The sequence below is a fragment of the Talpa europaea genome, assembly GCF_964194135.1.
Source record: "Talpa europaea genome assembly, chromosome: 1".
In the NCBI taxonomy this organism is placed as follows: Eukaryota; Metazoa; Chordata; class Mammalia; order Eulipotyphla; family Talpidae; genus Talpa; species Talpa europaea.
In genome coordinates, this window is record NC_140073.1 from 46,286,431 (window position 1) to 46,311,612 (window position 25,182).

The 25,182-nt window shown below is 50.6% G+C and overlaps 2 protein-coding genes across 2 annotated transcripts; both read right to left on the reverse strand.

The window, feature by feature from the left end:
- Positions 1-2,061: 2,061 nt before the first annotated feature.
- Positions 2,062-4,955, reverse strand: UCP2 (uncoupling protein 2). The gene is made up of 6 exons (XM_084246406.1): positions 4,828-4,955; positions 4,461-4,671; positions 3,551-3,745; positions 3,369-3,470; positions 2,841-3,021; positions 2,062-2,469 (listed from the first exon to the last, which is right to left on the reverse strand). Exons 1-6 carry the CDS (start codon positions 4,951-4,953, stop codon positions 2,355-2,357), a joined length of 930 nt encoding a protein of 309 aa, XP_084102532.1. The 5' UTR covers positions 4,954-4,955; the 3' UTR covers positions 2,062-2,354.
- A 16,163-nt stretch (positions 4,956-21,118) lies between these two features.
- UCP3 (uncoupling protein 3) lies at positions 21,119-24,203 on the reverse strand (the record flags this gene model as incomplete). Its single annotated transcript, XM_084231739.1, has 5 exons — positions 21,119-21,303; positions 21,780-21,881; positions 22,941-23,141; positions 23,401-23,602; positions 24,078-24,203. The coding sequence occupies 5 exons, from the start codon at positions 24,201-24,203 to the stop codon at positions 21,119-21,121; spliced, it is 816 nt and encodes a 271-aa protein (XP_084087865.1).
- Between the last annotated feature and the right edge of the window lie 979 nt (positions 24,204-25,182).

The following is a 25,182-nucleotide window of genomic DNA, read 5'->3' on the forward strand; positions in this document are numbered from 1 at the left end:
GTGTGCCCGTCAGCAAATCACTTCACCTTTCTGAGCTCTTTTCTTAAAGCACAGATTACAACTCTTATCTGGCAAGTCCTATGGAAAACAGATAATGAGTGAAGCCAACTCTGCCCTGAGGCAGAGGTAGGGAGGAAGGTGATAGGGGCCCTGTTCTGAGAGGCGTGGGTAGGGAGCGTGGGGCCTGGGTTGTGAACCACTAGCACTCCACGGCTCCTCCAGGGCAGCAAGAAAGCCTGCTCCCAACCTCGCCTCATGGCGAGGCTCTAAGGAGAGAGAGGTGAGGTCTTATGTGATTTCTGTGACTTCAGTGATCCTCAGTGCTACCTCATGAGTCACGGAGAGCAGGCGTAGCATAGGCCTGTTTATTATAGGCGTTCAGGACTGAAGCCCAGAGAGGAGTGACTGGCCAGTAATCACAGTTACTGAGGCCTGCTGGTCCACCCTCTAGTGATTCCTGCCCCTTTTCCCAGTTCATTCACCCAGGGTCATGCTCAGAACCACCAGGCGTGGTGGCTTCTTGTCCCTTCCAGTGTCTGGTACACAAGGCCAGCAAATGAACAGCTGACAAACTTGACTAGGGCAACAAAATGCTCCTCAGTTTCCTCTGGTGCAAAGCAGGGGTGAGCCTGCCTCACAGGGTTAATGTGAGGATGAAGGTGCACAAGGCACATTGACCAGGTCCTCCATTTGTGCCAACTCCTGCAGCCCTGCTGGGCTGCCCGCCACCTTCAACCCTGGCTCCACTCATGGCACCCAGCTGCATCCCTCTTGGGGACTATGAGGCCTCAGCTTAGTATGTCAGAAGCTAGGAAGTAAGCTGAAAAATCCAGGCCCTCTTTTCTTCTCCAGGATCCTGTCTAATATCTTGGTGCCCTCCCCAAGCCCTGAGGGGCTGCTCTCCTGCTCTGACCAGTGAGGAGGGGCAGTGAGGCTTGCAGCTCTGCACCTGAGGAGGGAAGCCATGCTCTCTGGGCCTGCCCCGCAGCTGCCACAGGCGCCTGCAGGACTGGTTCCTGGGAGGGAGGAGTCTTGGGTCCTAGTCCCAGTTCAGCTGCTGACTCCTTGTGTGACCTTGCCTGCATGACTGGTCTCTGCCCTCTGCTTCTTCAGACTTCTATTAAGTGGGCCTGAGTGACTTAGTTCCAAGGTCTACACCTGCATGACAGCCTTGGGATTCTGAGATCTCACCGAGTCCTCTACTCCTCAAAGCAGACGTAGCCCTGACACCTGCTTTCATGTCTCTGAGGACAGGTGTTAGGAAGAGAGACTGGGGGATCATACCCCCATGCAGCTTAAGCCCTGGCTTGTCTGCCTCCTTGGAGCTCTAGCCCAGGGCCATACTCAGACTCCAAATAAGGAAGGATCCGCAGAAGAGAATGGTATTTCCCCGGCAGCCTGTCTCCCCTCACCCTAATGCTGCCTTCAAGGCTGTAACTATGGAGGTTTGTAAAGGAAGCTGTTAGACTCACCCACACTGGCTCTGGGACTTTGGGGATATGGGTTTCCCATTTGTCAAATGGAATAAAATAAGCCCACAGCGTCTAAGATTCCCACGTTTCTCTAAATGTCCCAGCACAGGAGAAGCAGGGCAGATGGGCACTGTCTTTTTGCAGCCAAATAGGCCTGGGGCCAGCGAAGGGTTGCAGATGCAAGTGCTGGAGAACCAGGCACTGAGTAACCTTGCCTGCATGACCAGTCTTAGCCTTCTGCTTCTTCAGACTTCTATAAAGTGGGCCTGAATGACTTAGTTCCAAGATCTACGCCTGCATGACATGCCTTGGGAGTGTGGGATCTCAAAAAGTCCCCTACTCCTCGAAGCAGACGTAGCCCCACCCCCTGCTTTCATGTGAGGCCTGGTGGGGCCATGTCTGTTCTGGAAAGAGAAACAGACTAGATGACCTCTATGAACCCCAGACTGGATGCTGGAGGTAAAAGGTGGGTCAAAACCCCCCTTTCCAAGGTGGCTCCTCCCCTGCCTGCCAGGTATCAAAAGGGCCCATTAGACCAAGACCCCTGAAAACAGCTACAAAGGGTAAGAGCGGGAGGAGACATCAAGGTTGCACTTGCTTTATATGATGGCGTGCTGGCTGGGCTGGGCTTGGGCTGGGATGAAAATTCAGGTTGCACTTTTCAAGGGACAAAGGTCTTGGGATCCTGGCTAGTGCCAGGCTTCAGAGTGTTGACTGGGACCAACTTCACCAGGACTGAGAGGTGTGGGGAGATGAAGTGGGGGAGGGGTGAGGCTATGGGAAAGGGTGGTGGGAAGAGGAGGGGAAGCGGGGAAAGGAAAGCAGGGCCTGGCTGGAGCCAAAATCAAAGCCAGAGCTGGTCAGGTCAGCAGCAGAAAGGACTCAAAGGTGAGCCTCCTGGGAAGTGCAGGCAGCCATGAGGGCCCGTTTCAGCTGCTCATAGGTGACGAACATCACCACGTTCCAGGAACCCAGGCGGAGAAAGGAGGGCATGAACCTAGGGGACAAAACATAGGTCACAGCGGGCTCCCTGCTAACCCCTGAGGCATGCTCACCCCCCTGACCCCTGGCATCCAATCAAACCCAGTACTCTGCCCCAAAGCAGGTTGGGAGAGCAAGGAGAACACACCCCGACAGCTGTGTGGCTGTGAGCAAGAATCTCCTGCGAGTCTCCATTTAACACCATCGAATCGGGATGGAAGCACCTCTGGGAGGGGGAGGAGGGAGTGAAGATGTGCCAATAAAACACCCAGATTAGGACCAGAAATTGACATTTGGTTGCTCCTCAGTTCCAGGTGATTCTCTACCAGCTGACAGGAATGGGTGGCCAGGAGGCCTGGCATTAGGTGGGGTGGATCAGAGGCTTACCCTTTGTAGAAGGCTCTAGGACCCTCCTTCTGGAGCATGGTAAGGGCACAGTGGCCAGCGCTGCTGTACTGGCCCAGGGCAGAGTTCATATATCTCGTCTTGACCACATCCACAGGGGAGGCGATGATGGTGGTGCAGAAGCCTGCCCCAAAGGCGGACGTGAAGTGGCAGGGGAGGTCATCTGCCAAGGAGGAGGAGAGGGCAAGGCAGTCAGGACTTTCACCCCATCATTCCAGAAGGAACAGAATTATTTAAGAAGCCAGGGGCCCTGTGGTTTTAGAGACACAGAGATCCCATCTGGGAGCCCTCCTGAGGTCCTCAAAGAGCCATTTTGCCAATTTAGCCTCAGTGCTTCAATGTGCCAAGTAGGAGCTTCTTCCCACTTGGTTTCAATATGGCAAATGAGAGACAAACTCACTCCAAAGCAAAGGGGAAACAGGATGAAAAGATGTCTTCTGTTAACCTAACTCCCACGCCCACTTCTGTGTTGGGGGAAGGGTGAGACCCAGCACCATTAGCCTCACTCACCTGTCATGAGGTTGGCTTTCAGGAGGGCGTCCTTGATGAGGTCGTAGGTCACCAGCTCGGCACAGTTGACAATGGCATTACGAGCAACATTGGGAGAAGTCCCTATAGGAGGATGGGGTGCCTGAATGAGACCAGGAAAGAAGGAAGGAGGAATATGGGAAAGAGAAATACCTGTTACGTACCTTTCCAGAGGCCCCGGAACCCTTCTTCTCGTGCAATGGTCTTGTAGGCCTCCACAGTGCTTTGGTATCTCCGGCCTCCTCCGGCGCGGACCTGAGCTTGGAAGCGGACCTTTACCACATCCGTGGGCTGGGCCACAGCTACAGCTAAGGCTCCCGTGGTGCTGCCTGCCAGGAGGCGGCTCCCGATGCCGGCATCTGTGGGAGAACCATGGGGGTCAGTGTGAGGGTCCATCTCTCCTCCCCCAAATCACAGCACTGTATGTTTGCCTTTTGGGACTAGGCAGCTCACTGATCCAGATCACCTCTTGCTCTAAGAAGTCCTTGCATCAAACAAAATATTGCTGTGTCTACTTTGCTAGGGACTGGGACACAGCAAGGAGTATGATAAAATGAGACTCAATTTCTTTCATGAAACATTTCCATTTACTTCATTCCACCTGTTCAACAGTCCTGAGAAACCATAATCCTTTCTGTCTGACAAATGAGAAAACCAAGACTTAGAAGTGGCTTTCCCAAGGACCGGGAACTCCTAGGCTTGGGATCTCACCTCAGATTTCCTTCTCCCTGCCTTGTGGTCTTGGGAAAAGTTAACTTTGTGATCTGGATTTTCAGTTTCCATGTGTATAAAATGGAGGGTGGGCATGGTCTGCTGAGGATCTGAGGTGGAAGAGTCTGGCAGAAGTCCTGGTGTCTTCTCTCCTGGGAGGCTGTCACGGGTGATGTGCTGCTCAGAGCCTGACATGGCCCAGCTGCTCGGGAGTCGTTAGGAGAATCGGGGCCCCTTTAGTTCTCTGTAACTCTCACCCCTAGGGATCTTGGGGTCTAAATGAGCTCTTCAGTAATACGAACTAGGATCAGTCATCACCGCGAAGAAAATGTCAAGGGGCCTCTGGCCCAGTTCCACACTTACTCTCAGAGCCCTTGGTGTAGAACTGCTTGACGGAATCGTAGAGGCCAATGCGGACAGAGGCAAAGCTCATCTGGCGCTGCAGGCCAGCGACCAGCCCATTGTAGAGGCTGCCGGGGCCCTCAGTGCGCACCATGGTCAGGATGGTGCCCAGCACGCCACGGTACTGGGCACTGGTCACAGCCTTCACTGCTCCCTGACTTTCTCCTTGGATCTGTAAGACCATGATGGTGGTTATAGGGGCAAACATCTCCTTCCATTCCTATGCTCTCAAGCTTACAGACCCAAACACCCCTCTGGCCCTAGAAGAGTCTGTCTTGGGTTGGAAACAGACTAGATACCACCTGGACCCCAGGTTTCACCCCCTTACCTGCAGCCGGACTTTAGCAGTATCCAGGGGAAAGGTGATGAGATCTGCAATGCAGGCAGCTGTGCCAGCCCCCAGGAACTTCACAGTGGCAGTTGGGGGTACATCTGTAGCTTTGAACCCAACCATGATGCTGACTTCCTGTTACCTCTCAGGAGATGGAGAAAAATTGGAGAAGGGGGCACCTTCAATCAGCAACAAGACGAGATAGAGGAACTCTGCCAGAGTCTAAGCCAAGGAGAGAAACCTTTATTAGCAGTATTCCCAGGGCCACCCTGCTCACCACCCCTCCCCCAACTTCCCTGACAACCTCCCTAAGCAAGGACTCCAAGAGCCCTGTGAGTGAAAACGGGGGCTGGAAAAGCAATTCCCAGCAGAGGAAGACATATTTTGTAAAGAGCCCTCTCCCTTTCACTACAGGGAGCCTGTCTGGATCCCAGCTATCCCACTGCTGCCTCACACACAGGCGCTGGCCCAGGCCTTTGTCTGTGGTGCAGAGATTTCACTGATGAAATCTGCTCTTGCAGATCTGTCTGGAGGGCAGACAGGGGTGGGAAAAAGGTTTTAATCAGATCAAGACCTAATACACACAACCCCCAGATCTATGGCCTGGATTTCTTAAGTAGGAGAGGTTCCTATCAGTCTGGAATTATCAAAGTTTAGAAGAAAAGGAATGCACAAGATGACCAATTCAACCCCTCCCAAGTCCACTGCGCTCTCTCTTCCCAGCCCCCATGTGGCCTTTGTCCTCTGGAGTCATTCTTTCAACAACACGGCTCCCTGCTGCTTCACAGAGATGCAGGAGACAGTATCTACCCTTGGGTGGGAGCTATTGTCTGGCAGAGGGGGCGGGCAGGTATTTCAAACTGCTTTTGGAGCTTGCAGGACATACTCTCAAAATGCAGAGGAGGAAACAACTGTTTCCATGGGAAGAGAGGTAAGGAAGCGTGCATAATCAAACAGACTCAGAAAAGGTGCCATTAGCTGAAGGAGTCTGGGCCATTCTTAGAGAGTCAGCATCTGGGTGCTAGACCTGTTAGGGGGAAAGGATGTCCTGCGCTAATTTGTATCGGGGCTGCCCTATAACAAGACCCTCTCCCCACTGGTCATCTAAATTACACAGGGAAAATGTCTCCCTCTCTGGCCAATTTCCTCTCCTCCTGATATATGGGGATCCACATCTTTACTGCAAGAGAGAGAAGAGACTGGGAAGGTGGAGGTCAGAGCAATGAAGAGTAACACAGGAAATCAAAAGCTCTATTTTGTTCTGAGAGTTGGAACAACGCTGGCCCTCCCCCACCCTCCTCCGCAGCCTCAGGAGGAAGTGAGGCCAGCACCCAGTGGGGGAGGGCAACGTGCTTTGCTCTCTCCTGAGCACATTTCTCTGACTTCACTGGGGCAGCTGCTCTGTGCTGAGCCTGATTGGCTGTCCTGTTGCTGGGGCCAGGGGGAAAGAGCTGAAGCAGAGGGAGGATAGAGCATGAGTCTGTTGTGAACAAAGAGATTCAAGTAAACAGCTCACCCAGCTCTTTCCTCCTGGGCTTCTCACCCCACGCAGCTGGGACACAAGGAAATCAAGAGGCTACTCACTAATCAATTGTGTTGGGGGCTCCTGTAGGGTGGGGCCTGGCCTTAACTTGTGTTTCTCTGGAGCATGGCCCATGCTCAGTGAAGATTGGGGTTCAATTGACAGATTGGGCTGGTGAAGGTGCTTCAGACTATGCAGCTTCCCTGCTCTAACATCCCCCATTCCATCTTCCAGGAGGGCTCCAGACCTTTCCCCGCACCTTAGCCTGAGGCACTCCCTAAGGCAGCCCTGTGAGGCAGGTGCCCTTACTTCCCTGCCCTAATTCCATGAGAGAATGTAGTAAAAGTTGTGTCTACAGGCCCCAAAGCTTATGCTATTCGCTTTGCACTGGTGCCCAGAACATTTCTCCCATGCTGTTTTCTCATCCAAACAAGAGCCTTTTGGGTCTCCCTGGTGGTGCAAGGGGTTAAGACGCAACCTGTGAAGATGACCGCAGCCACTGCAGCACAAGTTCGATCCCCCCGGCAGGCCAGGGAGCAACCCACATGGCACAGCAGACCTCTCCTGACTCACCCACTGCTCCCCTCAGCAGTGTATTTCAGTCAGTCTATCTGTTCTGTTCCCCACTCTGTCTCTGGTGAATCCTCTCACCACCACCCCCACCCCTCTGGCCTATACCCCAGCTCTTATATGCATAAATAAATAAATCTTTAAAAAAATAAAATTTAAAACAAACAAAAAAGAAGAGCCTTTCACAAGGAGTCCACCTAAATACCCAAGTTCTCTGGTGCAATGTGACAATTCTGAGATGATTCAGGCATATGGTGTCCCTCCAGAGACATGATAACACACGTCTTCCAGGTCCCAACCTGAGCTGGGTTGCAGGGTGTTGTGAAGGTTGGAGAAGATCCAGCCCCCACCACCTCAAAGACAAGTGCCATAAGTTGGGGCCTTCAGAGGTGTGGGTAGGGGAGCAAAGGTCACCTGTGCTGAACACCCTACTAAGAAGAGCAAGTAAAACTCAGACCTAGAAAGAGTTAATCATAGCTTACAGGCACCTGCAAAAAAAACCAGTTCTGAGTACAAAGAAAGACATCTAATTACTAATCTCAGTCTTGGATCTTGGAGCTAATCAAAGCTGGAGTCAACAATAGGTAGTTAGAACAATCAGCAACTGTTCCAGCTCTGCTGCTTATCTCTGGTGACCAGGGGTCAATCACTAGCTCACCAAAGCCTCAGTTTCCCCCGTTGTAAAATGAGGCGCATCATCCGTGGCATGTCAAGGTCAGCTTATGGGCCAGAATGAGACCAGGGATGTATGAAAGTGCTTGTGAACACTGAAGAGCAACTTGACTGAGGTGGTGGTGGTAGTTATTTTTGTTAATGTCTTGCTGAAACCTGCCCTGGCCATAGGGCTAGGAGGCAGCAGGAGCTCCGCCCTTAGACTGGACTCTTACCTGGCTTTGTAAGGACTCACGCCAAGGCCACCAAGATCAAGCTTCTCTAAAGGCATCCCATTCTTCAAAGCGGTCAGCGGTTAACATGGCCTGATCTCTTTGGTTTTCCATAAAAAATGGCTGGGAGTCGAAGCACCTAACGGTCATACTATGTGTCCTGAGGAGGAAGGCAAAGGAGAGTTTAGAAAGGGAAAACTACATTAAAGCACCACACCCTGAAAAGAAAAGGGCCACCAACACACACTCAGCAAGAGGCTCCATGTGCCCCAGGGCAGCCAGGGGCTCACCAAGTACACACAGGAGAGGGAAATGAACCCAGAAGTCCCCGACTCCTCTTTGCTCTCTATCACACACTGGCTCTTAGTCTGACTTCTGCTTTAGGGGCACTCAGTCCTCAGAGAGGCACCCCCAACAGTCAGCAGACTCTGGTGAGTGGGAGCGCCATGAGGAGGCGGTCGTGGTAGGTCAGAGACGCGCTAAGAAGCTAGAGTCAGGGCCTCCCTGGTGGCGCAGCGGTTGAGCGCTGGCTTGCGAAGCTGCCCGCGGCCTCTGCGGCACCGGTTCGATCCCCGGCTGCTCCCCGGCCACCGGAGGAGGGTCCCACATGGCGTGCAGACCTCTCCTGCCGCCCGCTGCTCCCCTCAGCAGTGTACCTCGGTCCTTCTGCCTGCTCTGCTCCCCGCTCTGGCTCTGGTGAATTCTGTCACCCTCCCGCGCTTCTGACTGTACCCAGTGCTTGTATAAATAAATAAATTAATTAAATAAATCTTTAAAAAAAAAAAAAAGAGTCTAGAGTCAGAGCCGGGCTGGGGACGGGCGTTGCAGACTGGACAGAGCAGCCCAAAGCCTCTTCCCCCCAGAAGCAGCTCCAAGCACCAAAGAAGAGAGATGAAAAAGAGATAGCGAGGCAAAATGCAAACTAGCTTGAGCAGAGGGAGGCCGGGCTCACCGGGCCGCAGGGAGAACACCAGGGTGCCGGCGGCTCTGGGGGGTCGCGGAGGGCACGTCGAGTCGAGGGGGAGCGCGGTCCTCTAGCCAAGGCGCGGGCCGCGGGCTTTCAGTGGGGTGTGCAGGAGCGGAGGCGCGGCTGGGGCCGGGGCCGGGGCGGGGCCTGCGGGGCGGGGCCGGGGCCGGGGCGGGGCCTGCGGGATCGCGGGACGGGGGGCGTTCTAGGGGTGAGGCTGCTGCGCGCCGCCCCTTTTCAGCGGGACCCGAGCTCCGGCTTCTGGGAACGCCTCCCCCCACTCCCTTTTCCTGCGAGGACCCCTGGGCCCCTCTCCCTACCCCGAGGGTCCCCCCTGCGCCTCTCCGCCCCCCAACCTCACTGTGAGATTAGCCAGGCTCGCCCGAGAGCAGCAGAGGCCGCCCCGGGCCCCCCGCTTCCGCCCCAGCCAGGTCCTTTCTGGCAGCCCGCGCAGGGGGCCGGGCACACCCTCCATTCCCGGCCCGGCGGGGACCCCGCCCTCCGCGACCCACCCCGGCTGCCGCGGACCGGGCTCCCGACCCCCCTCGCTGGCAACCGGCGGGCGGCGCCGCGAACCCCGGGAGGGCCCACCCTGCAGCGGCAGGTGCCGCAGCCGCCAACCGCTGGGCGCGGCCCCTTCCCGCCATCTGCCGCTGCAGGCCGGCCTTGCGGTTGGGGGCCCCGGGGAGCTCTGGCCGAGCTCTTGGGGGCCGCCAAACCTGACGCTCCCGCCCTTAAACTGAGAAGGGACTCAGGGGTGCCAGCGGTCTTGTGGGGGTGACAGGCGTGCACCAGGGGCAGCTGGGCCCTGGGGGCGAGGCCCCGGGGAGGCCCTGTTCCCTCGCTTTGTGTACCCCCGACTCTTCCTTGTTTTCACCCTGGTAGGTCTCCCAGGACTGTGTAAGGAAACTGCCTCCCTGACTCGACTCTGTGAGCCCCTCGAGAGTAGGAAGCTAGCTCCCACACGCTGTCTCGGCTCTGGAAGGGCAGATGCGTGTAGAGGCTCAAAGCGTGCAGTCTGGGCTGCTGTTGCCAGCGCCTTAAAAAGTGGCGGGAGATGGGCTTCCCCGGTGGCGCAGCGGTTGGGCGCTGGGTTGCGAAGCTGCCCGCGGCCTCTGCGGCGCCGGTTCGATCCCCGGCTGCTCCCCGGCCACCGGAGGAGGGTCCCACAGGGCGCGCAGACCTCTCCTGCCGCCCGCTGCTCCCCTCGGCTGTGTGCTTCGGTCCTTCTGCCTGCTCTGCTCTGCTCTGCTCTGCTCTGCTCTCACCCTCCCGTGCTTCTGACTGTACCCAGTGCTTGTATAAACAAAAAACAAAACAAATAAATAAATAAAACATGCCTCTATAAAAAAAAAATAAAAAAGTGGCGGGAGAAAGGGGAAGATGAACATTTGGCAGGTGGAATCCTTCAGTTCACTTCAGTATGGGTGCTTCACCTCACCTTGTGAGGCTGATATTAACCTTCACTTTATAGACAAGGAAACAGCCCAAAGTGGTTAACGCACCTGCTTACTGTCAACAATCAAGAAGGGTGAGCAATAACTTCAACCCTGGTCAGTCAGGCTCCATGCCTGTTTTTTCTGTACAGCCCACAAGGGGAAGGACTTGTCAGCTGAGGAGTTTACAAAATTACAACAGTAAAGAAAAACAAACTGAGCATATAGTCCTGGCAGAAGTTTCCCCAGTGGAGGTTCTTGTTCACCATCCTGCCTAGCTTTTGCAGGGTCTGTCTCTGGTTGTGATGAACTGATTCCTGGGATGCGCAGGAAGTTAGTGGTGAGGCTGCTGAAATTGCCAGGGATCTTTGAGGAGATATAAAGAACAGAATGGAGCTAGCAGCCTGGAATTAGTTTCACCTGACTGCCAAATGGAAGTATCTGGATTCCAAAGACTCTTATACCCATGAGTTTTTGCTCAGTCCTGGTAAAATTCAAGGGTATATTAAAAGGATGATGTGTGTCACTTAGAAAGGAGAGATTTCCCCTAAAAAGAAATCCCTTTAGTGCCTCCCTGGTGGCACAGGGGTTAAGATGCAACCTATGAAGCTTTAGGGCCTCCCTGGTGGCATGAGGGGTTAAGACACAACCTGTGAATCTGTCTGCAGCCTCCGCAGCAGCCCCTGCAACATGAGTTCGATTCCCCAGCTGGCCATGGAGCAAGCCACGTAGTCCAACAGACCTCTCCTGACTCACCCGCTGCTCCCCTCAGCAGTGTATTTCAGTCAATCTGCCTGTTCTGTTCCTCACTCTGTCTCTGGTGAATCCTCTCATTCCCCACCCCTCACACACCTCTGGCCTGTACCCCAGCTCTTGTATGCATAAATAAATAAATTTAAAAAAGAAGAAATCACTTTAAATTCTCTTGACACAGGATTTAAAAACAAAGAAAAGCAAACAAAAAGACTTTCCTTTGGAAGGAACCAGGCAGATCAACTATTGTACCTCTGGATTTCTAGCAAGCAGCTGGTCCAAGTTCTAAGATGTCCTTTGGACAAATTAGAGAATGCATGGGTTCAGATAAGTACATTTTAAAAGGTTGTTTCACATCAATTTCTTTTTTTTTTAATTTAAATAATAAATTTTATTTTTATATTCCCCCATACAATTGCAAACGCCCCATTCTGACCCCAATCCCTCCCCTCCCGCCCCCCACCCCCCCAAAAGTGTCTCTGTTTCATAGTTTTTTGTTGATTCTGATTTTCACTTTCTTATAGTTATTCATTTTCCTGGTCCCTTATTTAAGTTTTCTAGATTCCTGCTATGAGTGAGACCATCCGGTATTTTTCTTTTTCTTTCTGGCTTATTTCGCTGAGCATGATCCCTTCCAACGCCATCCATGTTGCTGCAAATTGCATGTGTTTATCTTTTTTGAATGCTGAGTAATATTCCATGGTGTATATGTACCACATCTTCTTTTTTTTTTTTTTTTTAAAGATTTATTTATTATTTATACAAGCACTGGGTACAGTCAGAAGCGCGGGAGGGTGAGAGAATTCACCAGAGCCAGAGTGGGGAACAGAACAGGCAGACTGACGAAATACACTGCTGAGGAGAGCAGCGGGCGGCAGGAGAGGTCTGTGCGCCATGTGGGGCCCTCCTCTGGTGGCCAGGAGCAGCCGGGGATCGAACCAGCACTGCAGAGGCTGCGGGCAGCTTCGCAACCCAGCGCTCAACCACTGCGCCACCAGGGAGGCCCTGTACCACATCTTCTTGATCCAGTCATCTATTTTTGGGCATTTGGGCTGTTTCCAAAGCTTAGCTATTGTAAACAGTGCTGCTATAAACATAGGGGTGCAGGTGTTCTTTGGAATTGATGTTTCTGTGTCCTTTGGGTAAATACCCAGGAGTGGAATTGCTGGATCCTATGGAAGCTCTATGTTTAGTAGGTCCAGAATCTCCACACAGCTGTCCATAGTGGTTGGACCAGTTTGCACTCCCACCAACAGTGCAGAAGAGTTCCTTTTTCTCCACACCCTCGCCAACATTTGTTGTTGCTAGTTTTTTTAATATGTGCCATTCTCACTGGTTGTTTCACATCAATTTCATCGGAAAAATATATAGCTGTATTTCAGTTATTTGTAAATATATGTCAGCAATCAAATTGATAAGAGTTTGTTAATATCATACCAGCAAACAATTGTATTAACACTTTTGGAACTTAAAAGTTTTTTTTTTTTTTTTTTTAATTTTCTAGAGGCATGTCTTATTTATTTATTTATTTGGTTGGTTGGTTTATACATGCACTGGGTACAGTCAGAAGCGCGGGAGGGTGAGAGAATTCACCAGAGCCAGAGCAGGGAGCAGAGCAGGCAGAAGGACCGAAGTACACTGCTGAGGGGAGCAGCGGGCGGCAGGAGAGGTCTGCGCGCCATGTGGGACCCTCCTCCGGTGGCCGGGGAGCAGCCGGGGGATCGAACCGGCGCTGCAGGCGCCGCAGACGCCGCGCGCAGCTTCGCAACCCAGCGCTCAACCGCTGCGCCACCGGGGAGGCCCTGGAACTTAAAAGTTTTAAATAAAATTGTGTTTGAAACAATGAAAAACATACAAGAATGCCAGAAAAAAAAAGGGAAACATCAGGTAATAAAAACAAATATGAGGAAAAAAAAACACTTCAAATGTCTGGTTATTTCTGCTAAAATATGAAGTAGGTTGGATGTATTAATGACTCTTCCCCACCCCATGCAAACACAAAATTATCTGATTGCATTTTCATTTGGCGCTAGACCTTTCTGAGCAGGCTTAGGCTGCAGTTGAGTGAGGCCTCACTTCACGGGATGGTTGGCACTGTGACCAGCAGCTGACCGTGGCTGCAGTCTGGTAGCTTGCCTTATCTACTGAACCCTTGTTTTGCGCTAGATGAGGTGATGACACAGATGATAAGATCAGTGCCCTCGTTAAAGTAGCCAGAGTAAATGTTGAAATTTGTGGTTTGTTTGAAAAGGCCCTGGCCAAAGCAGTTTCATCTGCGTTGTAGGCACCGTGGGCCTGCCAAAGCTGGTGTGGATCCCAGCAGGAGGTCCTGTCCCTCCACCAGGGCTGCCCTAGCTGAGAAGAAAGTGAAAAAAAGGTTTTTTTGGGGCCTCCCCGGTGGCGCAGCGGTTGAGCGCTGGGTTGCGAAGCTGCCGGCGACCTCTGTGGCGCCGGTTCGATCCCCGGCTGCTCCCCGGCCACCGGAGGAGGGTCCCACATGGCGCACAGACCTCTCCTGCCGCCCGCTGCTCCCCTCAGCAGTGTACTTTGGTCCTTCTGCCTGCTCTGCTCCCCGCTCAGGCTCTGGTGAACTCTCTCACCCTCCCGCGCTTCTGACTGTACCCAGTGCATGTATAAACAAAACAAACAAACAAACCAGCAAACAAATAAATAAAGCATGCCTCTATTAAAAAAAAAAAAAGTTAAAGGTTTTTTTGACTTTAACATTTAATAAAAAGTTGAACTCTTAAAAGAACTCAAGGAAATTTAATGAATATAATAGTTTTTCTATAGAACTTTTCAAGATTCAGTTATTTATGCATACAAGAGCTGGGATACGGGCCAAAGATGCAGGGGGTGAGAGGATTCACCGGAGACAGAGTGGGGAGCAGAACAGGCAGACTGACTGAAATATACTGTGGAGGGGAGCAGTGGGCGAGTCAGGAGAGGTCTGCTGCGCCATGTGGGTTGCTCTCTGGACCTCTCTGGATTGAACTTGGGGATCAAACTCGTGCTGCAGAGACTGCAGATTGCTTCATGGTGCGGTGCTTAACCCCCTGCACCACCAGGGAGGCCCCCAGAACATATAGTTTTAAAGATGATGCAAGGTTGAAGTGCTTTAAACCCACGTGAGGTATGAATTGAACCATACATTTTGAAACTTTTATGTCTTTTGATGCTATTCTCTCTCTTGGTTTATAAAAAGGGGGGGGGGTGGGGATTGTAAGAATGGCAACAAAGTCAGAAATATTTTAATCATTTGTAACAACAAAATCAGATTAGAAGTTTTAAATGGATTTTTGTTGGTAAGTAGCAAATCCTGTATTTTAAATGTTGAATCAGAAAAACACCATTAGAGTTGAAAGATCCTTCTTCACTCAACCATAAAAAGGAATGAAATACATTTATCACATGAATGAACCTTGAAAACATTATGCTAAGTGAAAGAAGCCAGTGACAAAATGCTATAAATTGTATGTTTCCATTTACACGGAATGTCCAGAGTAGGAAACTCTTATAGAAATAGAAAGTAAGGTTGGGGGTGGTGGGGAATCGGGTGTGACAGCTAAAGTGTAGAAGTGGGTGGTTGTTTGGGCGGTGATGATAATCTTCTAAAATTGATAAACTAAAAGCCACTTGCAACTGGGCTGCCCCTCTCCCTGTCCTATAACACACTGACTTTCTTTACTCTTAAATGGTTGAATTGTGTGGTATGTGAATTAAATTTCAATAAATGAGCTACCAAAACAAGAACAACAACAATGCAAACCAGACCATGTTAACATCCTTTCAAGGACTGCTCCTGGTACTTTTGTTGTAGAGCAACCCCGATACAAAACGGGGTGCCTGACTGTGGGTCCTCACCCGCGCTTAAAAGGACTTATCAATGCTCTACTGCAGGCACACGTGAAAGGTTAATAAAAGGTTTATTTACAAGGGAAGGGGAAATGAGGAAATGTACAGCTCTGGGAGAAAAGCGGGAGACAAAGTTTTAAATGAGTCCTACCCGATCCGCCGATCAGGAATCCCAAAATGGCGCTCTGAGAGCTGGCCGCCAGCCAGGAGCCGTGAAGCCAGGAGGCGAGTGATCGCGAGCCAGAGAGAGAGCCCAAGGCCCACGTGTTTTGGTTTTTATATCCAACCTGGCTGCCCAACTCCACCCTCAGGTCCCAGCCACCCTCCCTTTGGTGGTGATGGGATTTGTCTTTCCCCAAGTCTTGATGGCTTTAGTTTGGAGTGGGGGTGGGGTCCACAAAGCCTGTATGGGATTAACTCAGGACATCATTTCCCCCTAAGACTTTGAATAAATTCTAAATTTATTCCAAAACTTCTCATGAGATATATGAGATGTCAGTGAATCTTTATAGTCTGAATTCATACATAGTAGATTAAATGTCATAATTATGCTGATTTACATACCTTCAGCAAAGTCAACGGATATACATATTTTATAGATATCTACAGGAATTCTTAATATAGCACTTCTTAATACTACATGTTTATTGTTTTATATCTTTCTACTCTAAATATCAAGTCTTTTCATAGGATGAGTTAAATCTCTTTCCATTAACCTCTAAAATATAGGTAACAAAATATCAATATAAAAGAAACAAGATACATAATAGACTAACACATAAAATCACATGACTGCTTATAAATGCTAACAGTCAGCATAAAACTTATAATGTTTATTCTTAGATATATAAAATGAAATGCAGGGCCTCCCTGGTGGCACAGGAGGTGAACCACATGGCACAGCAGACTTCCCCTCAGCAGTGTATTTCAGTCAATCCACCTGTTCTGCTCCCCACTCTGTCTCTGGTGAATCCTCTCACCCCCCACACCTCTGGTCTGTACCCCAGTTCTTGTATGTATAAGCAAATCTTTATGCAGATCGACTCAAGATAAAAATAGTGCTGATTGCTTAAAAAAAAACAACTGTTAAAAAAACAAGAAGTAACCTAGTGGCCAATATTTTTTTTTTAGGCGGCTCTTTGCTGCATCGGGATAGGCTCTAATGAGCAAATTCCAGTCACTATTAAATGTTTCCCAAACTACAACACCACACACTTTTAAGATAATTTAAGTTATACTCCACCAGCAGCAAGTTTTTTAATGACTGTAAAGCTAACGTTTGGAAAGAAAAAAGACACCAAGTAGTAATAACAAATGGTATAACCAAATTATTGCTGGTGAAAACTAATAGTGAGAAGTGAGAAAGGTAGGGCTGATTACTCCATTCAAAATATTTACTCTATAAATATTGTATTATTTGCAGGAATTGGAGCTCTCATATCAGTATAAGATGGTAAACTTGAAAAACTGGTCTCTGAGTGAATATTTAGTGTTGAAACTTTCCTAGAATGGGTGAATAAAGTTAAGAGCATGTAGACAGAGTTTTCTGCTAGAATCCCAGAGTTTTTTTTTTTTTTTTTTATAGAGGCATGTTTTATTTATTTGTTTGTTTGTTTGTTTCTTTGTTTTGTTTATACATGCACTGGGTACAGTCAGAAGCACGGGAGGGTGAGAGAATCCACCAGAGCCAGAGCGGGGAGCAGAGCAGGCAGAAGGACCGAAGTACACTGCTGAGGGGAGCAGCGGGCGGCAGGAGAGGTCTGCGCGCCATGTGGGACCCTCCTCTGGTGGCCGGGGAGCAGCTGGGGATCGAACCGGCACCACAGAGGCCGCGGGCAGCTTCGCAACCCAGCGCTCAACCGCTGCGCCACCAGGGAGGCCCTAGAATCCTAGAGTTTTTGAAGGCTTCTTTTCTGCAAAGGTTGTATGTAGCAATTTCCCTACAAACTTTCTCATTTTATTCAGAATTTCAAGGTGCAATTGAAGAGGAAACCACTCAGCTCCTGTTGTGGCAACATGACTTCTGTTTTGATGTTGATTCTGTAGTTGCTTCCTCAACAACCACTTTAAATAATTCTGTACTTTCATTTGTTCAGAAGCATCACTGAATTTTCTCTTTGCAAGTTGTCTAGGAAAGTATAACATGGGGACATATACACAAACATCCCCACAAGCCCTTGCTGTTCCTTAATATTTGCAATGCTTTATGGACACTTATACTGTTGTGAGCAACCTCACCTTGTAGTTCTATTTGATCAAATAGTTCTATTTGTAGAATCAGGCATTTCAAAATAATTTGCCCAAGCCAGTCAAATCAAAAGAAACTTTTAAATATGGATTTTATTTGAAAACCCTCACACCAATTTTTGGTTTTGCTTTAATTTGGATTTTCCGGTTTGCATATGTAGATGATCTCAAATTATAATTTAAATTTAGGAACATGCTGAGGGTGAGTAGATATTCACTCTTTTCTGGGTATGAGGAGTCAGGATGGGAAGGAGAGGAGACACTGTTGGACAAGTCCTGTGAGGTGGGATATTTCACATCTCTAGTAAGACATTGAGGTGTGAGGATTCCCAGTGAGTTAAGTTGTTAATCAGGTGGGTGGGTGAGGGGTAAGCTTCAAACCTGGTTCTGTCATTAGAGCCACCCTGGCTGCCAAGAAGCAGAAAAAAGCACTGTATTCTGGGTCCTCATTATCAACCAGAAAGATGTCCAAGCTTCTGCCCAGAAGGAGGTCATCAGTTCCAGCTGCCTCTGACAGATGGTGGAGCAGCCTTTCAAAGCAGAGCAGGCAGAAGGCCGTGTGAGTGCCTGGGGGTGGGGTGGGGGGGCAGATGTGGCCCAGTCATGACGAAAGGAAGCCTGAAGTGAGGAAGGAAAGTTCTGCCCAAGAAGGAGCGGGCAGAGAATTGGCAAGTTCTCAGTCCCACACCCAAGTGTAGATTCCTTTATTGAGTCATAATAATTTTCCCAAAATTCTGAGTCCGGCCACTTTAGACTTTCAGCCTGGCATTTACCTCCTTCCCCCCACCAAGCCCCATGCCCTCCAAGGCACCTCAGAGTCCACTTGAGGAGCGGGGCTGCCTGGGAGTAGGGCTCCCATAGGTCACCCTCTGTCACCCCCAGCTCCGGTTCCTTAGGATTCACCTCTAGACAACTGTCTTTCAAAAGAATGTTTTCTGGCAGTTCCTTACTGCCTTGTCCAAGGAAGTGTCCTTATATTTATATTTGTACAGGGTTTTGATTTTGTGAGTGCTTTTACATCCAGCCTCTCACTTAATCCTTGTAACTCTGCTGGTGAGGTAAGGAGCGGGGTGGGGTGGCGTGGGGGCGGGGTGGGGGTGTGATTATTCTCATTCACAGGAAAGGGGGTTGAGGCTGCCTTCTGGATTCTCCAGTGTCGTCAGCAGACATCTCACATGCCCCCGGAGTGCTGTTAGGGCACAGGTTCTAAGTTTTCTCTTTTTTCCCCTCTCTCACATTTCCTAGAATCCCCGTGGATTCTAAGCGGCAGACACTTTACACTCAGGGCTGAGAGCCCTGATTAATTGCAGGCTGCAGTCACAGCTTTGCGTTGCCTTGGCAGTGTCCCTCCTTAGCTGGTTTCCAGTGTGTCCTGTGCCATTCCTGCCCCTTGCTTGCCGTCTTTCCTGTTCATAATTCATCGTCTCATCAGATTTTTAAGGGGACATCAACGTGGAAGCTTCCATTTTATCCAAATGGGTCTGTTTTGGATGATTTTCTCTTGCCTAAATGTTAGGCATCCAACCTGACGGGTTTCAAAAATTAATATAATTTATTTTCCGTCTTGTCAGTGCAAAGCCAAGGTACTCTTAAGACAAAGCACTGAAGAACAGAATCCTTCCTCTTCTATTTCTTGAACTAGTAGCGAGTAAACATTCCTGTAAACACATGTGGGGCTTGTGTCCTTGTGTGCGTGGGCCACTGTTTGATTCCATTCTTAACGGGCTTTGCTTCAGTTGGAATCAAGTGGTCTTGTCTTACTCAAACGGAGATTCCCTTAACAGCTGGACTTTCATCAAAGCCCGTTTCAACTGCTCATAGGTCACGAACATCAGCACGTTCCAGGCTCCCAAACGCAAAAAGGAAGGTGTGAACCTGATGAGAAAAACAACCAAACTTCAGGTGGCATGGACCCAGAGTCCCAGACAGTTCTACTGCGCCCCCCCTTTTTGGGGGTCGGAGCCAAAGGACATAGACCTCTGGTAGAAACCAGCACTTTTTTGAGATTTGTTCGGGTTTTTCCTTCTCTGCCGCAGAAATGTAGGTGGAAGTTGGAACCAGGAAGGAGAGAAAATTAACCATCTGAGCCAGGTCACTGGGGCAGGTGGTTAATTGTCACGCCTCCATGAGGTAACTGCGATGGTTGCCAGGTTTCTGTTTCAGAAACTCAGGCTGCCACAGTGAGCCAGTGTCAGATATGGGATTCAGATGAGCCGTCTGACCTGCTCCTGGTGTCCCTGGGCTCATTTACATCCTGAGGGACCACCTCTGAGGAGGCCAGGGCCTAAAGGAGCTGGTGCGCCACAGGGCCAGAGACAGTGTAACACCAGCTTAGCTAATTGCCCAAGAATCCCCACCTCAGCTGCACCTCACAGACTCAGGGATGCTTCCATGCCTGGCCCGGCCCTCCTCTTGAGCCTCCCTTTCTGCTAACCCCTCCTGTCCCCTCTGCCCCTGCTACTCTTATTCCATGCCTTTGCCCATGTTGTTCCTTCTGCTTGGATCTTCTCTCCTCCTTGCCTGGCTGACTGCTCTGGGCTTTGCAAGACTCAGTTTGGGCACCATAGTCTCTTGACAAGTCTCCCTTGCATCCTCTGCCAAGACGCTTCACAGAGAGTGCAGTATTGGGGCAATGAATGTGAACTCTGGTGTCAGCCCTGGGTTCAAATCCCAGCTCCACCATTTTCTAGTTTTATGAATGACCTTGAACAAGTTACTTCATTTTTCTGAGGCTCAGTTTCCTCTATATCATGAGGTAAAAAAAAAAAAACAGTGTCTTATTGCGTAGTCATGAGGATTAAAGAGGTTAATGCACACAGCATGGGACCTGGCATCTGTAAATGCTAATAAATATCACCCATTCATCTGCTGCTCTTTGAGGGGAGCATGGCACAGCTTGGTTATGCTAGATGCTTAATATGTGTTTACCAAGTGAAAGAATAAATGGATAAAGCTGAAGATGGTAGGAAAAGAACAGCCTGTCATATGCAATTGTTATAGGATGTCATTCCCAGGGTTGAGACCCTGGCTGCTTGTTGGGCCCAGTCTAACACTGGGCACCAGGAAACTCTCTGTGGAAGACAACGTAGTGGGAGGTGAGGAGACGGAGCAAAGTGCCTAGTAGTGGGATGGATGACAACATATTGGGTAGTGCCTGGGGGTCTAGGTGGGGGTCCGGGGATGAGCTGGGGCTCTGCCATTTTAACTTTGTGATCCTGGACAAGTTACTTGGCCATTCTGAGAATCAGCTTCTTCCTCAGCAAAGGTGGATACTGCCTGGCTCAGGGGGTTGTCGAGATAATATATGTAAAGTGCTTAGTATAAGGCCTGATGCTTAGTGATTGATCAATCATAATGATTGTTTATAATCTATGTTATGGAGTGCTGACTTTGTGCTAGGGACTCTGGGCCGTGAAAGATACATACATCACCACGAGTCCTTGGCTTCAAGGAGTTTGCTCTCTAGCAAGGGGGTAATTTGAATTTACAAACACCATAATACAAAACAGGGTATGGTAGATCCACAAAAATGGTATTAGGATATATGGCTGAAGTTCACAGGGTGGAAAGAAAATTGAGCCCTGAGGTGTTAGAGAGGAGGAGGCATTTGAATGAGTCTTGAAGGAAGGCCAGAATGCAGGGTGTGTAGTAGGTATGGCGTTCCATGCGGAGGGAATGGTAACTGTCAAGATGCAGAAGCGAGAAAATGCTGGGCATTTCTGTTGCCTCAGTGGTGCTCCTCGGTCCTGGCAGCGTTCAGAGAAGTTGCAGCATTACCAACGGTCTTTTCCCCCTCTACCCAAAACATTTGGGGATTGACTGTACCTTTACCTCTACCTAGAATCTGGGTTTTCGGGTAAGCCTTCCTTAACCTCCAAATCAGATTTGGCCCACAATTAAAAAAAAAAAAAATCCTTAATTCTTTATACTTCCCTCTGTGGCATTTATATTTGTGCTATTCACAGCAGGTAGGCATGTTATCAGGCAAGGAGGAGGGAGGGAGAGAGGGAGGAGAGAGGGAGAGAGGGAAGAAGGAGATAGAGGAGGGAGAGACTCACCCCTTATAGAAGGCTGTGGGGCCCTCCTGGGCCACCATCTTCATCATACAGTCCAGGGGGCTGCGGTACTGGCCTGGGGGCGAGTTCATATACCGGGTCTTGACCACATCCACAGGGGACGCCACCACGGTGGCGCAGAAGCCAGCCCCAAAGGCAGAGACAAAGTGGCAGGGGAAGTTGTCTGTAGCAGGGAAGCGAAGAGCAAATACTGGGCTGTGAGATGGGGTGCCCTCGCCCTCTGTTCTACCCGAATTCATCCTTGTCCCCCACTACCCTGAACTGAGCAGGACGGTAATTTCCACATCTCCATTGCCCAGGGCAGAGCTCTTGGTCAGTACGGGCGAGATGGAAGTGGCCACCCCAGAGCTGGAAGGTTATCCCCTCCAACCACCTGGTTTGAGGAAACTGAAGTCAGAGAAGGTGAGAGACCCTCCCTTGAAGTAGGCGCTGCTGGCAGCCAGATCTCTGCCTTCCCCACCTGCTCTCCTATTTGCTCTCCTATTTGTTATGGTGATGTGGTGGGCACTTTTTAACTGGGCGCTGCTTCTCTCTCCTGCTCCTTCCACATCCCGATTGCCTCTGGGTGATGCCCACTCTGCAGAGATCAGGTTCCCTCCCTGCGGGGGCAGGACATCTGCCTGGATCCCAGGGCCTCACCGGTGAGCAGGTGATACTCTAGCAGCTTCTCCTTGATGATGTCGTACGTTACCATCTCTGCGCAGTTGACGATGGCATTCCTTGTGATGTTAGGCACAGTTCCTGTTAGGAAGGGGGTGAGGCTGATAAGTGTGGACTAGGAACCGTGAATGCCCTGGCTACAAGGTCTTAGGCTCCACTAAGGGTGGCATAGTGCCTAATTCTGGTGGTTTCAGAAGAACCCACATTCCACACTTCCTCTCCAGAGTCAACAACTTCAGATTATCACTGTCCACCTTAGAGTCAGAAAACAGAGAGGTCCGTTTGCATTTATTTAGTCCGCATTTTGGAGGGTAATCTGCACTCTCCACGCATATTAAAATATCTCCCTGAGGCCTAGCTGGAGCTGGGAAGTCTTTCTTTGCAGGAGGGAGGTGGGTCTCTCGGAACAGTGGTGGGATGTGGCACTGGTGGCATCAGAGCATCAAGACCAAACCCCTTGTTTTACAAATGAGGGCTGGGCTCTGGGGGGGGCACACAGCAACTCCTGGGCAGGATGTGACTGAGGTCTGCCCTTAACTCTTTCTTCTGCAAGGATTGCCACTTCTGGCCACAGGTGGGAGAGACTCCAATGTTTGTCCAGGTGGCTGCCATTTAGACATGGAGGGAGCCATAAAGTCTTGCTGGCAAAGAAGCTCCCTCCTCATTGTGCTTACCTGCTGCCCAGCCCTCGTGGCTGCCTCCTCCAACGGCCGCTGTTTCTGCTCCATGTTCTGTAGCTGCCCCTCTCAGGCTGTGGCTGGGGAAGCCCTTCCTGAATCACTTTCCCTCTAGAGCAGCCTTGGTTTCTCCTGCCACTGGACCTGTATGTCTCTGAATCTAGCGCATTCTGCATGGTGGAAGAGCTACTCCTTGGCCTAAGTCATCTCTTTTGTTTGTGAGAGCTGAGAGGCGTTGGAAGTATCTTTTGTTGGTGTCTGTCTCCCTCAAGGCAGCCTGCACACTGTGAAGGGTTGGCAAGTTGAACTGAATTTGGGGCGCTGTGGCAGGTCAGTGAGAGATTTTTGGTTGAGAGTTTCTTTCAGAATCACTGGGATTTCCTTCCTTGCTCAATTCCCTGTCCTGTTCCTAGGGTAGGGGAAGCTCTGTCTGAAGCCCCCTGAGCCTGGAGCCCAAACCTACCTTTCCACAAACCCCTGACCCCTTCCTCCCTGGCAATGGTCCTGTATGCGTCCATTGTTCCTCTGTATTTCCTGTTGCTCCCAGATCCAAGGTGCATGCTGGCCTGAAATCGCACCTTCACCACATCAGTGGGCTGGGCACACATGACCGCCATGGCCCCTGTGGTGCAGCCTGCCAGTATCCGGGTAGTGATGCTGGAGTCTGCAAAGAAGCAGGAGAGAGAGAATGGGGTGGTGCCCCACCCACACCCAACGCCTCTCTAGACCTGATGCAGTTCTCCCTGTCCCGTGCCTGCCTCTTCTTCTGAGTTGGGGTTTTAGAGCTTCCTTGACAGTGGCTCAGAGTCTTCTCATAGGTCTATTACCAGCTTTCCAGGCTGCCCCACCCTGGTTTCCTGACACTCAGACCAAGATTCTGCTTCTGTCCACCCCTTGGTGTCCTCAGGGTCTTGGGGACTCACGGTCGGATCCTTTGGAGGTGTAGAACTGCTTGACAGAGTCGTATAGGCCAATGCGGATGGAGGCGAAGCCCATCTGGCGCTGCAGGCCGGCGACCAGCCCATTGTAGGGGCTGAGGGGGCCCTCGGTGCGCACCATGGTCAGGATGGTGCCCAGCACGCCACGGTACTGGGTGCTCCGGGCTGCCTGGTTCTCCCCCTGGATCTGAGGGACACCCCCACAGAGGTGTTAGGAACTTGGTGTGGTGTGGGTGGGGCTGCACGCAGAGGGACTTGTCTGGGGCAGGCCTTGGGAGAGAGCATCATGGCAGCTGGCACACCCCAGTAAGAAAAACTGAGGTTTGGGTAGCAGCTTACAGCTCACAGGCTGCTGTACAACATGTGGCATTTGATTTTAAGAGCAAAGGGAGGGCAGATTGTTCTCCCACTGCAAATGGTCATTGGCTCCCCTGCGGTCACACTTCCTTTGCTTCACATCTTATGATTCACAAAGTAGGCCATGAACGCCCCTTCAAGGCCTGCCAAGGAATTATGATTTTTTGTCTTGGGTGATGGCGATGGGGCGGAGGCAGGCAAGCGTCTTAAACAGCAGCATGTGTGAGGAAGAGCGGCTGCTGCTGTGGTGGAGAACTCAGCCCTTCCTTGTTGGCAACAACAACGCTTGGCCAAAGGGCACTTACCTGCAGGCGGACCTTGGCTGTGTCCAGTGGAAAGGTGAGGAGGTCTGCAAAACAGGCTGCTGTGCCTGCCCCCAGGAACTTCACAGCTGTTGTGGGAGGCACCTCCGAAGGCTTCAGTCCAACCATGGTTCCAGAAGGTTCTGCCTGATCCCTCAGGGACTCAGGGGAGGTCCGAAGAGAGGCTGCCCTGCAGCCCTGGCTTCAGTGCAGGGAGGAGGCTGTAGGAGTTAGATGGAATCTGTGCCATTGGGGTCTCCCCCCAGGCTCCCTCAGCAGGGGTGGGGGTGGAGGGAGGGTAAAGGTGAGGGATTGGGGGTTGTTTTAGAAATGATCATTTAGTTGGGTGAAATAGGCTTGTATTGAAGGAAACTGAGGCTCAGTCAGGGGCCAGTCTTGGTTCTGTCTCCACTCTAAAATTTTGTTCTCCTCCCCCTCGATCAGGCTGCTTTCCTGGGAAAGGCCTCCTTGAGGTGCGTGGACAGCCTTCTGAGTGTCATTACTTGAGGCCTTTTGTCCCAAATAAATGATTGTGTGCATTTTAGTGATCACCGAGCTATATAAAGGGAATTATGTGCCAATTCTGGAATGCTAGGCCTGCCTAGTAGATGCAGGAGGAGGTTTTTTGGACAGAGACCTACCTGCATCCAAACATATGTAAATAGAGGAGGCAGTTCCTCTATTGTAAAGCTGTCCAGCTCCCCTCACCCTTCTATTACTCTTGACAGTCTTTCCCAGGGCCTGTGTGCCCTTGTTAGGACCCACCCCACCCTAGGTTCTTTACTTGGCACTCAGGGAAGTCCAGAGACGAATAAAAACACTCGAGTGCCTGGCCCACAGGAAATTCCCAAGGAGTGTGTGGGGACACAGACACACCCACAGATCACTGCTGTGCAGTAGACGAGGCTAATGTCCAGGAAGGACCCAGGGCGGGAGAGACTTCTTTTTTTTCATAAGGTGGAATAAGAGCAATTTCAAGGTACAAGGCGGAAGAAAGGCCATGTGAGTTAAGCCCTGAGTGATGGCCAGGGTTTCAGCAGCTGGAGCCTTGGTAAAGGGCTGAGCTGGTGTGAGTCTGGGGCACAGCTGAGGGAAGAAGGAGGAAACG

Bases quoted from the DNA above. Each gene is read 5' to 3' on its own strand.
- UCP2 (XM_084246406.1), bottom strand. From the start codon at position 4,953: ATGGTTGGGTTCAAAGCTACAGATGTACCCCCAACTGCCACTGTGAAG. The intron at 4,672-4,827 runs GTAAGGGGGTGA...ATGGTCTTACAG, and splicing joins CTGCTAAAGTCCGGCTGCAG to ATCCAAGGAGAAAGTCAGGG. The intron at 2,470-2,840 runs GTAAGCCTCTGA...TTTGTCCCCTAG, and splicing joins CCTAGAGCCTTCTACAAAGG to GTTCATGCCCTCCTTTCTCC.